This window comes from Cladosporium halotolerans (assembly GCF_011745625.1).
Source record: "Cladosporium halotolerans strain TM138-S3 chromosome Unknown Sca30, whole genome shotgun sequence".
NCBI classification, from domain to species: domain Eukaryota; kingdom Fungi; phylum Ascomycota; class Dothideomycetes; order Cladosporiales; family Cladosporiaceae; genus Cladosporium; species Cladosporium halotolerans.
This window is the reverse complement of record NW_027191481.1, coordinates 162,653-177,662: the sequence shown is the minus strand read 5'-3', so window position 1 is coordinate 177,662 and position 15,010 is coordinate 162,653. Positions and strand designations below refer to the sequence as shown.

Below are 15,010 nucleotides of genomic sequence, written 5' to 3'. Positions count from 1 at the left end.
GGAAAGAGGAGCCAGTGTTAGAGCCTCCGTTGGTAAACGAGTTCCCCACATTCTTCGGGGGTTTGGGGGTGTTAGGTTTGGGAAGGTCGGGAACGTCTCCAATGGGTCTTGGGCCAGTGCCGCCTTCCATTGGAGAAGGAGGCCTTGGCACTTCCTTTGGAGTATTGGGAAGAACATCTGAGCCCGGCTTTGGAGGATTGGGTCTTGGAGGCTGAGGGTCAAGACCATTGCCAGGTGTTTTTGGAGGTTCCGGCTTTGGTGAATCATGCCTGAGAGGCTCAAGTTTTGGCGAATCAGCTTTTGGAGGTTCAGGCTTCGGACCATCTATCTTAGAGTCAAGTCGGGGGGAGTCGGCTCTCGGAGGCTCAGGTTTGAGTGCGTCGGGCTCAGACTTCAGAGAGTCAGGTTTGGGCCGGCGCGTATCAGAATCGATGTTGTCAGGTTTGGGAGAGTCAGGTTTGGGTGTCTCAGCTTTGAGAGCGTCAGCTTCAGGCTTCGGAGGCTCAGGTTTTGGGCCGTCGGCCCCAGGCTTCACTCCGTCACGCCCTGGAGGTTCAGGCTTTGGAGCATTTTGATCAGGTTTCGGAGACCCAGGCTTCGTGTTGTCCGTGTCGGGTTTCACATCGTTCGCTTGCGGAGGCTCAGGTTTTGGACCGTCGGCCCCAGGCTTCGCCCCGTCCGGTCCCGGAGAATCAGGCTTTGGGGCATTTTGGTCAGGTTTGGGAGACTCAGGCTTTGGGCCATCCACGTCAGGTTTCACCTCATTCGCTTTCTGAGGCTCAGGTTTCGGTGAGTTGGGCTCAGGGCTAATATTATCCGGCTTGGGCGACTCAGGTCGCGGAGAGTCAGGTCTTGGAGATTCAGGCTTCACGTCCTTCGGATCTGGCTTCGCATTGTCCACATTCTGAGGCTTAGCGGAGTCCTGCGTAGGTGGCTCGACTTCGTGTGGTTCTGGTTCGGGAGAGTCAGGTCTTGACTTCGGTCCTCCATTGTCAATGCGTTGTTCAGGCGGGGGTGGATTCTTAGGCTGCTCAGGTGAAGACGGAGGGTTGGGTTGAGGCTCCACTGGTTCCGGTACTGGCTTCGGTGGCGGCTGCTCCGGGTTTGGCTGCGGCTTTGGTTGCTGCTCTGGGCCACGCGGAGGCTCCGCCGGACGCGGCTGCTCCGTGCCAGGAGGTGGATTCTGGTGTGGTTGTGGCTCTGGTTGAGACGGAGGATTTGGCTGCTCAGGAGCTGGCTGGGGATTCGGGTTTTCTGGCTTCGGCTGGGGCTTAAGCGGTTCCGTTGCTGGAGGTTCGTTTGGATGAGGATCTGGGTTTGCATTCGGGTTAGGCTGCTCAGCAGGGTGCTGGGGTCTTGGTTGCTCGGGTGCGGGTGGTTGTTGCGGTGCCGTCTCAGGAGATCCATGTTGCTGAGGCTGAGGCTGCTCGGGTGCAGGTGGAGGTCTACCTTCGTTCGGATTCTGAGGCCTAGGCTCTTGTTGAGGAGTGTTTGGCTGCTCTTGTGGCGGTCTCGGTTCCTGCGGCGTGTTCGACTGAGGCCTAGTGCCCTGCGGCACGGTGTGAGGTGGCCTGACTTCTTGTGGCAAAGTGACTTCCTGCGGTGGAGTATGATGGGGTACAGTTGATGGGCCTTGCGGAGGCCGAGGCACCTGCTCCGGGGTCATTGGTGTGCAATGGGGCACTGCTTCTGTAATCGGAGGGCCAGGGTTTGGGGCGCCTGGAGGAGGTTTGATATTTGCAGTGTTGACGCCTGAAATCTGTGGGTTTGGTTTGAACTTCCAAGGATCCGGCTCTCCATAGACTATAATACCAGCAAACACGATGTGGCGTCTATTCGATTTTTCTACGTTGTAGACGTAGGGCACATGCGTAGCATTCAGCTTGTCCACGTCGCGCCTTTCGGAGGTCCAGTAGGCTGCTGGGTCATTCTTGCTTTGGTGCCAGGAGCCCCCTTTGACAGCGGCATCGAGCGTCGACTGGTCCGGGAACTCGTATGAGTTGACAATGATGTATTCTGAAGATTCTTGGGGTACCGGCGCAGCAGCAGCTAGATTTGGCGAGAGCACCCCAAGGATTGCAACGATGAGACGTAATGTAGTCATCTCTGCGCTTCTTGAGGAATTGTGCTGCAGAAAAGGATTACCAGAATTTGACTTGCTTTGCGCAGTCTTTCCGCGAGGCTACTGTGGTGTTTCCACGCTTAGTACAAACAGAAGAGCGATCCTGATGTTGAAACGAGAGTCGAATAGCATCAGCGAAACGCCCTGGATTCATTCTGCAGCAAAGCAGCCCCTGAGCCGGTCTCTCCATTGCGGCATCAATGATCGTTTTACCCCTCAGACAAACAAGCTTGATACAGAAATCACCAATGTGAAGCAAGGTAATGCAAGGAAGTAGAAAACCCCTGCAGGTGAAGCATTGACAGTGAACGTTCCGAACGCCGCACGACGGATATTGCCGTGCAGCTGGTTGATCTCGTTACCGTTCCTGGCAAGTGGCATACTTACCAGAAAATGGCTTTGCCCAAGGCTTAAACGCGTCCGCTGAATGTGGTGGGGTCCGTGGATACTATACGCCAATCATACAGGTGGCCTGGGCCCGCCGTGAGCAGAGTCGCTGCGCGCTATTTCTATCATACAAGCCTGGAGGACACCAAAAGTCTTTTCTGCTCATCAGCAATCTTATGTGACGTCGACGCTTCAGAGCCCACCAGTGCAAGTATAAGATGGCGGCTATAGAGCTTGACCGGAGAAGAAACTGGCTAGGCGAGAAAGAAAGCACACAACGGCGGCGCGGGCAGGGATACTTTTACTTTGAAACATCGCGTGTCAATTCCGAGGACTTCTGGTTGACCTTGCATGAAGAAGTTCGCGACCACGTAGGTCAAAACACAAAATCGGTGGTTCCGCGATCTTCCTGAAAGCTGGTAAGCATCATGGGACCTCTAAGCCTATCTCGGCGTTCGCGATCCTGATCGACCGGATTTGAATCACGTAGAAACTGCATTGATAGAGCGAGCGACATCTTGTGCAGAGGATATAATGTTACTTGTGTCGTTGGTACGCAGGTAGAGCCTTAGAGGTGAGGTTGGAAAGCTGCAAGCGGGGAAAGCGCGAACGCGAACGCGACTCACGCGCTGCAGTTCGTTGTCATAACACGAAGAGATAATGACCTCAGGTAATGCTTGCATGGAAGCGGCCGTATCGGAGCTACCTGCGTGGTGACTGCCGGTGTTATCGATCCATGTTGTCGATTTGCCTCTGATACCCGACCGGTTGGCTGAGCATATTCACGGCCGATAAGATGAGTGAGTGCTCCAGGCATAAATGGCACAAAACTACCTACCGCCATCGCAATTGGCATGTCAGCCCAGTGATAAAAAGGAAAAAGACATTTTTAGATGTCAAGAAAGCCGCCTAGGCAAAAGTGGTCGATACGCGCGGCCCGCACTGGGTTTGTGTTCCGAAGAATGCTGCTTTTGATGCCCGGAAGTAGCGGATCCCGGACGCGCAAGCAACCATGACCTTTCTCGCATCGCATCCCCCTGCCGAGGCTTTGACAACATTCACACATCTTGACGGGCGCATACCAATAGCATGTCTGGTGTTTCTTTGGCAAAAAGACTGGTTGCGACTGACTGCTGAGAAGCGAGTTCGGCCATTCGAAGGAAATCGCGTATGTGCAAAGCGCTCCAAGATGTGCTACGGCATGCGACTGTTGCAACGATGCGGGTAAGCATCCGTACAGCCGACCTGCATTGCATTATTCTCCTGCCACGCGGGCGGCTCGTATACCGCGTGTCTAGATTTGAGGTTGGTGTGCGGTAGCGAAGACAAGCTCAGCTCAGCCACCCGTACGTACCAAACACCACCGCGCGCGCCGCCAATCAGCGCGTGGCGGCCTGACGAGAGTGGGGTCATATCACTGGACAGGGCCAGCGGCAGCCCTGCATCCGCGACCCAGCGCTTCCCACATGTGGTGTGACTTTCTGACACGTCCCATTGGGGTGTCGTGGTGGGTGGTGGCCGGCCGCAGGGCGTGCGAGGGATGGGGTGTGTGTGTTGTACCTATGCGCCTCCGCCGTGCGCTACATCAACCGCATGCCGCCTGCCTCCGGTGGCCACGGACTCGCTTCGAGCCTTCCCTTTGTATTCCATACGACTCCGACTGATACGACGCTCCTTGTGATGAATGCGATGTTCCTTGACTCTTCGCACTATTCGAATCTTCGCATACGACCTCGCCTTTTCACGTGTCAGCAGTGAACGCGCCCCGTCCACGGACAGCATATACCCACCCGCGCGACTCTGACCTCGCGCATCCCTCCTTCTCACCACTGGACCAGCAACACCGCTGACCACAACCTTCCAATCCACCTCTTGACCCACCCAACCCATCAACAAGTAAGCGAAACACCCCTCAAACCCCACTCTCCAACGAGCCACCTAACCAACCCCTCGCAGTGGCCGGCCAAGCAGCCAACGAGCCACCAGCTCTCAACGGCGTGCTCGTCACCTTCCTCGTCATCGTCGGCGCCGGCTTCGCAGTCCTCGTTGGCTTCGCCATCTCGCACCGCTTCATGGGCCAGCGGCAGGGACGCAACTCCGCCGGCATCGAAGGCGTCGACGGCCAAGTCAGCGACCTCAGCCAGGCGTCGTACATGGCGCAGGTGCGCGACCGCAACCGCCAGGAGCTGCTGCACAAGTACGGCTGGAAGTACGAGCTGCGGCCGGTGGCGCAGGACGTCGAGTCGAGGGCGGGCAGCCAGAGCCATTACTGAGAATCGCTGGCTGAGTTCCTGCGCTTCGGCGCTGGCTCGGCGAGCACGATGCCGGAATGGGTTGCGCGACGAAGCAGAATAAACAGCATGCTATGATGGCCTGGATTTCATATCAGCAACACGCCCCGCAACGAAAAATTACCTGGAGATGAAGGTCTCCCAAACGACACACCTCACTTACCTGAAACGCTCAGACCAACGGGCGACCCACCCTCATCATCCTCACACTCTCTCGCAACCGATTTCATCGGAAGGCCCATCAAATGGCAGGATTACGAAATGAAAAGCGGGAATCCAGCATAGTTACGCATGCGCATCGTCAGTCTCAAGGCCCCGCTGCCCGTACGCATGGCGATCGCACAGCCCATCGTACGCTCCGTAACCTTCAACAACCACGGCCCCAGCAGACGCTTGAAAAGCAGCAATTACCAGCGATCCGAAAACACTTGCAAGCAATAAAAGCATGTTGTGGGGTTTTGCGCGCGGATGACCGGCACACATTGGCGATCGAGGAGCAAGAGTCGTACGGCGGGAGTATAGCGGCGTCTCAAGGGATCGCAAGGCCGTCAAAGCCGAAAGAACGGAGGATTCGGCGCGGCAAGATATCGCTAAGGAAGCAGAAGGCGGGGACGGACTGTAACGAATTAGACGAATTGTAATGCCCAAACAAATCAATGAGGAATCCAATAACCGAGTCGGCGGACTGCAGATTCGACGTGGGACGAACGTGTAAAGGGCATCGATACTCGGAAGCAAAGAGGCATCAAGGAAGCACTTGACGCGTTCTTGGGAGGAAGGGTCTGGGAGGAACAATAAGCAGAGCTAAAAAGTGGAAAAAATACTTTCAATCAACCCATCGCGCGTCTACTCTACACCATCTGCCACGCAAGTGATTCGCTTTTCCATCCTCGTGAATCAGACCACAGCCCGCCCCAGTCGTCAATAAACGCCAGCCATTCCAGCATCATTTCCGCAACAGCCTTGATCGTGATTACGAAATGACCTTCTCCCTCAGCATGCCGATAAACTGCGCGCCGCTGACGCCCTGGTCGGCACGGTCCTCGACAAGCAGCGTCTGGGCCCAGAGGCGCAGGCTGGGCTCGCCATCCTCGCGAATGAGGTAGAGCGGTGGCACGACGATGGAGCCGCAGCCCTTGCCGCGGTGATCGCGGCTCTTCTCGACCACGGCGCGCACGCGCTCGTTCATCTCGCTGTCGATGACGGGCAGGGTGGTCTTGCCCTGCTTGAGCTGGTTCTTGTCCTCGGTGCCGAAGACGTCGGCGATGAGGGCCGGGACGGCGTCGCGGCCGAGCCACAGGAACTGTGTCTGGCCGTCGTCGATCAGATACAGACCGTAGGGGACGAGGTTGCCGGAGGAGAGGTTGAGGGGCGGAGGCATGACGATTGCGCCGGTTTGGGAGTCGGGGAGGCCGGCGTCGTCGGGCATATCGTGGAGGGAGTACATGCGGGGGTAGATGTACTGCATCAGGAGAGGGAGAGGGAGGGTCGAAAGCAGGCAGAGAGCTGCGGAGCGGAGGTCGGTGGGGATTTGGGCGGATTTGCGGAGGCCAAGCTGGAGGGTGTGTCAGTATACCGTTGACAATGAAAAAGAAATCATAGAATCTTACGTTTTTCATCAAACCAAGGAACAGCATGGGGAGCGCACGCAGGTTTGCAGGGAATTGCAGACCACCGCCACCCATGTTTCCACCGCCAAGCTCCTTCTTGTACGTCTGCAACAGCTCAATGATCTTGGCCTGGACCGCATCTCTAGCAGCGTCCAAACCAGAGCTCAAAGCACGCTCAACGGCCTTGTGCGAGAAGTAGTGGGTAATGGCCTGCTGATCCGCGCTCGCGTAGACCTCAGCCAGATTCTGCGTAGTGGGAATGCTCAGTGTCAGAACACGAATCCTACGCTCGCCGTTGCAAGTCGTGTGCAGCACACCGACCTGCAGGCATGCGAAAGCCTTGGTGACGCTCTCGTCGATCGCGATCTCAACAACGTACGCCTGGTCACGGGGCATGGCGGGGAAAGCGCAGAGGTCGCTTGATCGGTTGAAGAAGTTTCCGTAGAAGGCGCTAGGACGCAGACCAGTCGTGGTACGGACACGAAGCACAGCCTCCAGCCCAATCTCGGAAGACAGGTAGTCGCTGAACTCTGTCGCAAACTTGATGGCATCCTCTGTCCGAGCGGCGTTCCAAGCAGGATAGAAATATGTCTGGCCACCAGTGTATCTAGGCAGGTTGCTCAAGCTTGCCACATCCTGGTACTGTGCGCTGAACAGGAACATATCAATCGACACCTGAGTCTTACTGCATTCAACCGCAAAGCTCTTGTAGAAGCTGTTCTGGGTCTGCAACAATGAGTTCTCCTTAGAAGTGCCGAGCAATTTCTTATCTTCGCGCATATCAAGCTTTCCGTGTCCGACATTGGGCAAGCTGGCAGACAAGCATACAACCTTACCGCCGACATGGCTGATAAGCTTGTGTCCAGCCCTGAGAGCAGATCCCATCGCAGAGCCATTGTCTTGTGTACTGGCAAACATGCCCTGCAATTTGCCGAGGAAGTTCTCGATGTTGGCGCGGCATTCGGTGAGGTTGACCAGAAGATCTTCAGGGGTAGGCAGGAAAGGCTCCTCCAAGTCGCTGACAACCAGCATCTTGGGGTCGCTGTTCTCACTGCCGTCACGGGGTATGCTGAAGTAGTGCAGCGAGCTGTCGACGGCCATGAATCCAAGTCTAGTCCTGCGGTCGGTGTTCGGTATCCTGTCCAGGCTCTCGAGAATGCACCTAGCGGCAGTGGCCAGGAGACCACTCGTCACACCAGCGTAGCTGACATCGAAGAGGAAAAGGTAGATTAATGGCTGGGGAGCGCGAACCATGTACTCCTGCGGCGCAACGAATTCGCTCACGGAATAGTTCAGCTCAGGGCGCTGCCACCTATCCACGGACTGCTGTTTTGCGCTATCCCAGTCGAAGCTTTGCGGAACATCGTTGGTCAAGTTACACATGTTGCAGCGCCATCTGTGGGAGTGGTCCAAAAAGCTGGCGAACGGGTTGATGTATGTCCGACATCTCCTGCATCTGGCAATGACCTGATCATATTGCACGGGAACGTCATCTTCCGCATCGTGGAGAGTTGCGTAAGGCTGGATGATAAGCGCGAACGGAAGCTTGCTCTTCTTTAGGAGGGAAGAGGTCGTGGGCATCGCGTTAAGCGTGGATCGGACGTATTTAGGCGGGCAGTTCGCATGAGGAGAGGGCGTGACCGAGCTCTGACTTTCACGTTAGCTTCACCCGTTGACATCCTCGATCAGGTACATACGTTAGGTGGGAGGATGATGGGAGGAGGAGGCTGATCTAGATCGGCCACATGGAAAGGTTGGCCTTGCATGCTGATGTCCGTCGGGATCAACGGGTTGAGTCTCTGAGCAGCCTGAGGGACCTGCTGAGGCTGCGCTGCTGCCTGTCCACCCATACCCATCTGCGCAAACTGCTGGGTGACACCTTGGACGCCAGGAGTGGGTTGCTGAGGGTATCCAGCTTGAGGAGGCTCGTACCCAGCCGGCTGGCCATAAGCAGGCTGGCCGTACGCTGCGGCTTGCTGTTGTGCGGCGGGATCCACGTAGCCGGGCTGGCCATATGCTGGTTGTTGGGGCATACCATACGCAGGCTGTTGCTGTTGCGGCTGGCCAGGGTACCCGAATGCGCCTGCGGCAGGCGGTTGACCGCCCTGAGGTGCCGCGGCCAGACCTGCGTTTGCGCCTGATCCAAAATCAAATGCCTGGCCAGCGTATGCTCTCTTCTTCTTGCCACCAGCTGCCGGCGCTGGATTGGCAGCCGGTTGCTGGTATGCGCCGTCCTGCTCTTGCTGGCCATATTGCTGGCCTTCTTGGTAGGGGTTGGCCATCGCCGGGCTATGATCCTACGCGTATAGCCTGAGAGAAGATCGACGGCCAAGCTGTAGTGGAGGCGGTATTTCCGGTTTCGAGGAGGAGAAGGTGCGGAGGTGTCGTGGTATGTAGGAGGCCTCGGAGTGTCAATGCGCGCTTGATGTGGGACGAACGTTCGGTGGGAGGTGTTGGCGAGAACGGGGGTTTAATTGACCGCTACGCAAAACGGCAAGCTGTCCACCAAGACTCGTTCCGACGTGTGAAAGGAAGAAAATGTTAGAGCAACGGAAAGCGCGAGCCTAAACCGATTGCAGGCCAACTAATCAGGAGGGCACACTTCCAATCTATCGTTGCCGCTGGTCGGTGAGTGAACAGCTTGCCTGGTGTTTGGCTTCCCCACACTCGCCTGAGGCATCAATACGTGCTTCGAAATATAGGCGGCGACTGGTGAGATCCGAAACGGACATCGTGTGGCATGACCTATGTCTGTGAAGCTATATAAATGGGTATCTCGATAACATCAAACTCCACCGCCGATGCTGCTGCAATCCATGCTCTCCTCGAGCGCAAGCAGATGCTTCCTCCCCTGTCAAAACGCCAATGTCCATGTGAAAAATGCGCTCATCATTCGTAAGACCCATCGCTGTATTCCGTGCCATTAGCAGCTGCCAGGAATGGATGCTGCAGCGCCTCATCAGCCGTGATGCGCTTCGCAGGGTCAAGTTCGAGGCAACATTTCATGAACTCAACAGCCTCCAATTCCTCTTTGCTCAGAACAACGCCATCCTTTTTGTTCCTGCCCGTGCACCACAAGAGAACCTTCTCCCAGGTATGACCGGAGTCGCCAATGGTCGGGATGTTGGTCTGCAGCACTTGGCCATGCAAAAGCGCGGTTTCCTTCATTCGCTTCTTGCCAAAGATGGTGCACAATTCGATAAACGCGTCAATGTCGTCGGCCGAGTGAAAGAATGGGAAACGCTTGCTGAGGAATGTCAAAAGGATGACACCACAGCTCCAGATATCGATCAAGCATGACTGCCGCGTGCATTTCAGAAGGACCTCTGGAGCGCGGAAACCGCGCGTTCCGGCCCTGTTCGCACGGCGCGAAGAACGCTGGTCGTTTGCTGGATACGCCGGTCTTGGTTGCTGTCCATTCGCCTGTGCTGCGGCGAACGTCGATGCGTAAACCGAGTTGTCGATACGCTTTTGTCGCTCCGCGGGTTTGAATTCACAAGCACATTGGCTGGCGTCGGTGAACTCGCGTTCGGCAAGACCGAAGTCCACGAGCACGCCGCGCTGACGTGCTGGTGAATACAGGAAGTTGGTTGGCTTGATATCACGGTGGATGATCCCCGCATAGTGGACAGACTGAAGTGCAGTGAAAAGGCTGTGGAAGTATGTCCGCATTTCGGGGATCGACATATCTCGATAGTAATCTCGGAAGTCCTTGTGCTGGAAGAAGGGTAACACTGCAATGACCTGATCCTGATACCGGAACGAAGTGATCAGAGGACACACGTTGGGCGAGTTTCGCAAGTCGTGTAACAGGTCGAGCTCGTTCAAAATGCGTAGCGGCGACGAGGTGACATAAATTTTCTTAATGGCGACGTATCGGGGTTTAGGTTTGCCATTGGTCTTGCCATTGGCCTCCTCCTCCATTGCATCGATGTCCCAGTCGTTCTTGTAGTGCTCGTAGAGAAGATCCTCGGCTTTGTAGACGGTGGAAAACGTGCCCTCCCCGATGCGGTTGATCAGACGGTACCGCTGAGTGATGTTTTTGAAGCTGGCCTCAAACCGCTCCATATCCTCAAGCACCATGTCGTCGACCTCTTCTTCTTCCTCGCCGTCTTCCGAGATGGTACATCCACTCTCCTCAAGCGGACCCTTGCTCTCGTCCATGTCCTGCGGCTCTTCGTCTTCTGTGCTGTCACCGTAGCCCGTCCGCTGTGGGTCGTCAAGAGCCATAGGTTCCCTTGATCTTCTGAGTGCCGTAGCCATGCTGTGTACCGACCAAGACCCTGTCCTCACCTGCAGTCAGTGGCGGGCCAAGTGTCGTACGGTAGAAAGAGCGGTGTTGGCTGCAGCTTGCGTGAATGGTTGCATGCCCGCAAAGCAAAGCAAAGCGCGTGCGCGCTCCAGCCCGACGCGGGGCAGCCGCAACCACAACAAGCAACCCGCCTAGGCAAATTGTAAACAAACGCTGCGACGCCAGGTTGACGCCAACACGGACGACATCGCCGTCGCACCAGCGCGCACTCTTGCGCACCACACACGCCATCATGGGCGACTCCGACGATTTCGACGTGAACGCTGCGCTTAAGGCATACCTCGACGACCCGCAGTCCATCCCGTCTCCGCAAGCCGACCCTGCGCTGCTCGACTGCGAAAATGATCCTGATGCTTTCACGCCAGGCTTGGTGAATAGTGTCCTGAACCCGATAGCGGAAGCTGTGGGAGAGAATCCAGAAGCTGTGCTCCAGCCTGGGATCCTTGACAGTCTGCAGTTCCTCCTCAAGTGCGCGCCCACCATTCCCTCCGACCAGCAACCCGGGCCGCTGTCCAAAAAACCCCATACTGATTGCGAGCTCTTCTCGCGCTCTAGGCAAACATCATTTATACCAGCGACATCTCTCAGCAAACTCCTCGAGCTGATTCTCTCTGGACTTGGTGCCGAGGCCGAGACCATTCACCACGAAGAACAAGATGGTGAGACCGAAACGGCCCACCACAAGCAAGTACTGGAGACCTTTGCATTCTTGCTGCAATGGTGCATCTCAGCTGCAGAGACAAAAAGCCTAGAGAAACCGGTCTCCGCAGCCGCAGCACGTGGAAAGAAGGGCCCAAAAAGCAAGGCGGCGCAGAAAGATGGCAGCTGGGATCCCTCAATTCAGCTACAAATAGCAATGGAGACTATGGCAAAGGTCATGAAGCTGAAGCTGGCCAAGATCTTTGTGACGACGAGTGAGAGGGACACATTCATCAGCCTCTTCACAAGACCAGTCTACCTGTTACTGGAGAACGAAGCAAGAGTCAAGAACACGACTATCCGTATGCACGTATTCAAGGTCCTGTGTGTGGCCGTCAAGCACCACGGACATGCGTATGGCGCACAGACGAGCGTCATGCAGAATCTCACCTACTTCGAACATTTGGCTGAACCGATGGCCGAGTTCCTCAACATCTTGGCCGAACAATACGACTACGCACAGTTAGCCGAAGAGGTCATGAAAGAGCTGTCGAACAAGGAGTTTGCGGCAAATGACACCAAGGGACCGAAATCTGTCTCAACTTTCATCGCACGACTCAGTGAGCTCGCCCCGAGGGTTGTGCAGAAGCAGGTTACCTATCTTGCAAAATTGCTCGAGAGCGAAAACTACACCCTCCGCTGCGCAATCATCGAAGTATGCGGAAACCTGATCGCCATGCTTAGCAGGATGGAGGAGGGAGACCGCACGGAGAACCACAAAGGCCAGATCAACGCGTTTTTCGATGTGTTGGAGGAGCGCTTCCTGGACGTGAACCCTTACTGCAGATGTCGTGCTCTTCAAGTCTACACCAAGCTGTGCGATCTTGAAACAAAGTACCCTAAGCGCAGGCAGACCGCTGCAGACTTGGCAACTCGGAGCTTGGAGGACAAGAGCAGCAACGTGAGACGCAATGCGTTGAAGCTTCTCAGCCGTTTGGTTAGCACTCACCCGTTTGCTGTTATGCACGGTGGCCTGCTTAACTACTCAGAGTGGCACCAACGTTTGGAGGCATGCGAGGCAGAGCTGGATGCAATCAAGCCTCCAGCGGAGACTGGACTAGCTGAGCAAGCCGAAGGCGAGAAGACCGTTGACGAGTCACTTTTGGATGATGCTACTCAAATGCCTGAGGAAAAACCGCCCATGACCGAAGAGCAACAAATGGCTGCGTTCCAAAAAGCACAGGAAGACGCTGCAACTGCTGAAGCACTCAACAAATTGCAGCTCACTCGCCGATACTACGTTGAGGCGATGAAATTCATTGATACTCTCCACGAGGCTGGGCCGCACGTCAATCAACTGCTTGCCTCCAAGAATAAGAGCGAAGTCATCGAGGCGATGGATTTCTTGGTAGTGGCAGACGCCTACAACATCGAGACAGCCAAGTCGGGCATCCGCCGTATGCTTCGCCTGATCTGGACGAAAGGCAATTCAGATGAAGGCAAGGGTGTGCAAAACCACCTGATCGAATGCTACAAGGGGCTTTTCTTCCATGCGCCGGACAACTTCAGCGCCAACGATGCTGCCAATTACGTGGCTCGCAACATGATCAGTCTGACTTTTGGTGCTTCTCCTGCAGAATTGACGAGTCTGGAGCAGCTCCTGGCGACCATGATGAAAGAGAAAGCCATCAACGCTCTCGTGATTGACAAGCTGTGGCAGGTTTACGGTGTGCAGAAGAGAGCGATTTCGAGGCAGCAACGCCGGGGTGCCATCATCATCCTAGGCATGCTGGCCCTCGCCGATCCCGACATTGTCGTCAAGGAGATGGAAACTTGCCTCAGGATCGGTCTCGGTGCGATTGGTCGCAAGGATCTCGTGCTTGCGCGATACACTTGCATTGCGCTGATGCGCATGACCAATAACAAGCCTACCAAGGGAACTGAAGGCAAGCCAAGCATGAGACTGCCCAATGATCACGCTGTGCTCGTTCGCCTTGCAGCCTTGATCGATCTCGAGAGTGACAGCAAAGACTGGTATGGTCTTGCTGAGCAGGTTGTGGGTGCAATCTACGCTCTCAGCAAGCACCCGGACGTCCTGTGCTCTGGCGTGATCAGGCGCAAGACCAAATTCGTTTTCACTCCCCAGGCGAAGGCAGCTCCGGAGGACGCTCAGCAGAAGCAGCAAGCGGAAGGCGATGATAGTCAGATGGACGTGGATGGTGATGTGGAGATGAGCGACCTCCCGAGTCCTCCACCTGAGCCAGAAGACGACGTCGAGCAGCCTGAGGATCCAGCCATTGACGAAAACGGCCAGTCAGCACTTGCACTGTCACAGCTGCTTTTCGTCGTCGGGCACGTTGCTCTGAAGCAGATCGTCCACCTCGAGCTAATCGAGCAAGACTTCAAGCGCCGAAAGGCTGAGAAAGAGAAGGCTGGCGCAGCTTCATCTTCTGACCAGTCCGGCGGCAAAGCTGGTGGTAAGAAGGGCCAGAAGCCAGAGCCTGAAGAGGAGAAAGACGAAATGGACCTTATCGGTGGCACTACAGAAGATGACTTCACAGACGCTATTGCACACATCCGTGAGCGCGAGCTTCTCTACGGTCAGACGTCGCTCCTCACCAACTTTGGGCCCCTTGTAAAGGAAATCTGCAGCAACAACACATCCTACCCCAACGCAGAACTTCAGGCACAAGCCGCGCTGTGCATGGCGAAGCTCATGTGTGTTAGCTCCGAATACTGCGAGTCGAACCTTGGCCTTCTCATCACCATCATGGAGCGCTCGCCCTACGCCAACACTCGTAGCAACCTTGTTGTAGCGCTTGGCGACATGGCGGTCTGCTTCAACCACCTCATCGACGAGAACACCGACTTCCTCTACACTCGTCTCAGCGACCAAAGTCTGCAAGTCAAGCGTACGTGCTTGATGACTCTAACATTCCTGATTCTGGCCGGACAGGTCAAGGTCAAGGGCCAGCTGGGCGAGATGGCGAAGTGTGTTGAGGACGACGATGACAAGATCCGCGAGATGAGCCGCATGTTCTTCGCGGAGCTTGCGGGCAAAGACAATGCTGTGTACAATCACTTCGTCGACATGTTCAGTCTGCTGTCCGCAGATGAGGCTTTGGATGAAGATCGCTTCAAGCGGATCATCAAGTTCCTCGCTTCTTTCATCGAGAAGGTAAGCTGTGACTTCAATTCCAAGATCCCAAGTCGGAAAACTAACCGTTTCTGCAGGACAAGCACGCCAAACAATTGGCCAGCAAGTTGGCTCCCAGATTGGCCAGGGCCGAGAGCGAGAGACAGTGGAACGACGTCGCTTACGCCCTTGGTCTGCTGCCGCACAAGAACGAAGATATCACGAAGATGGTCGGCGAAGGTTGCAAGGTTGTTGAGGCCGCTGCTTGATCCATCGCAATTGTTTCCTCGGCATTGGCGTTCTTGGTTGGATAGGGTGGGGTGCGCGGTGCACAAAATGTCGATACCCGGGCTTTTCGTAATTCCGTACGTTTTATCGATGTTACATATAGTCTGATCAGTCGGTTCGGTGTTGAAAATCAGTGGGATCTCAACTACATAAGGGCAATGTGTGTTTGTGACTTTTGGGAGCACACTGCTGGAGTGCCGAGACAGGATGTTCCTGTCGATCGAC

General features: G+C 55.6%; 4 protein-coding genes across 4 annotated transcripts; 2 read left to right on the top strand and 2 right to left on the bottom strand.

Moving 5' to 3' along the window:
• Positions 1 to 3,698: 3,698 nt before the first annotated feature.
• On the top strand, positions 3,699 to 5,656 carry WHR41_07393 (uncharacterized protein; the record flags this gene model as incomplete). Its single annotated transcript, XM_069375998.1, has 3 exons — positions 3,699 to 3,733; positions 3,830 to 3,855; positions 4,466 to 5,656. The coding sequence occupies 3 exons, from the start codon at positions 3,699 to 3,701 to the stop codon at positions 4,780 to 4,782; spliced, it is 378 nt and encodes a 125-aa protein (XP_069227007.1). The 3' UTR covers positions 4,783 to 5,656.
• On the bottom strand, positions 5,600 to 9,014 carry sec24 (Protein transport protein sec24). The gene is made up of 3 exons (XM_069375997.1): positions 8,108 to 9,014; positions 6,411 to 8,057; positions 5,600 to 6,355 (listed from the first exon to the last, which is right to left on the bottom strand). Exons 1-3 carry the CDS (start codon positions 8,690 to 8,692, stop codon positions 5,774 to 5,776), a joined length of 2,814 nt encoding a protein of 937 aa, XP_069227008.1. The 5' UTR covers positions 8,693 to 9,014; the 3' UTR covers positions 5,600 to 5,773.
• A 285-nt stretch (positions 9,015 to 9,299) lies between these two features.
• On the bottom strand, positions 9,300 to 10,673 carry WHR41_07391 (uncharacterized protein; the record flags this gene model as incomplete). The annotated part of the gene is made up of 1 exon (XM_069375996.1): positions 9,300 to 10,673. One exon carries the CDS (start codon positions 10,671 to 10,673, stop codon positions 9,300 to 9,302), a length of 1,374 nt encoding a protein of 457 aa, XP_069227009.1.
• Positions 10,674 to 10,879: 206 nt separating this feature from the next.
• On the top strand, positions 10,880 to 14,915 carry WHR41_07390 (uncharacterized protein). Its single transcript, XM_069375995.1, has 3 exons — positions 10,880 to 11,190; positions 11,278 to 14,539; positions 14,596 to 14,915. The coding sequence occupies exons 1-3, from the start codon at positions 10,955 to 10,957 to the stop codon at positions 14,764 to 14,766; spliced, it is 3,669 nt and encodes a 1,222-aa protein (XP_069227010.1). The 5' UTR covers positions 10,880 to 10,954; the 3' UTR covers positions 14,767 to 14,915.
• The last annotated feature ends 95 nt before the right edge of the window (positions 14,916 to 15,010 follow it).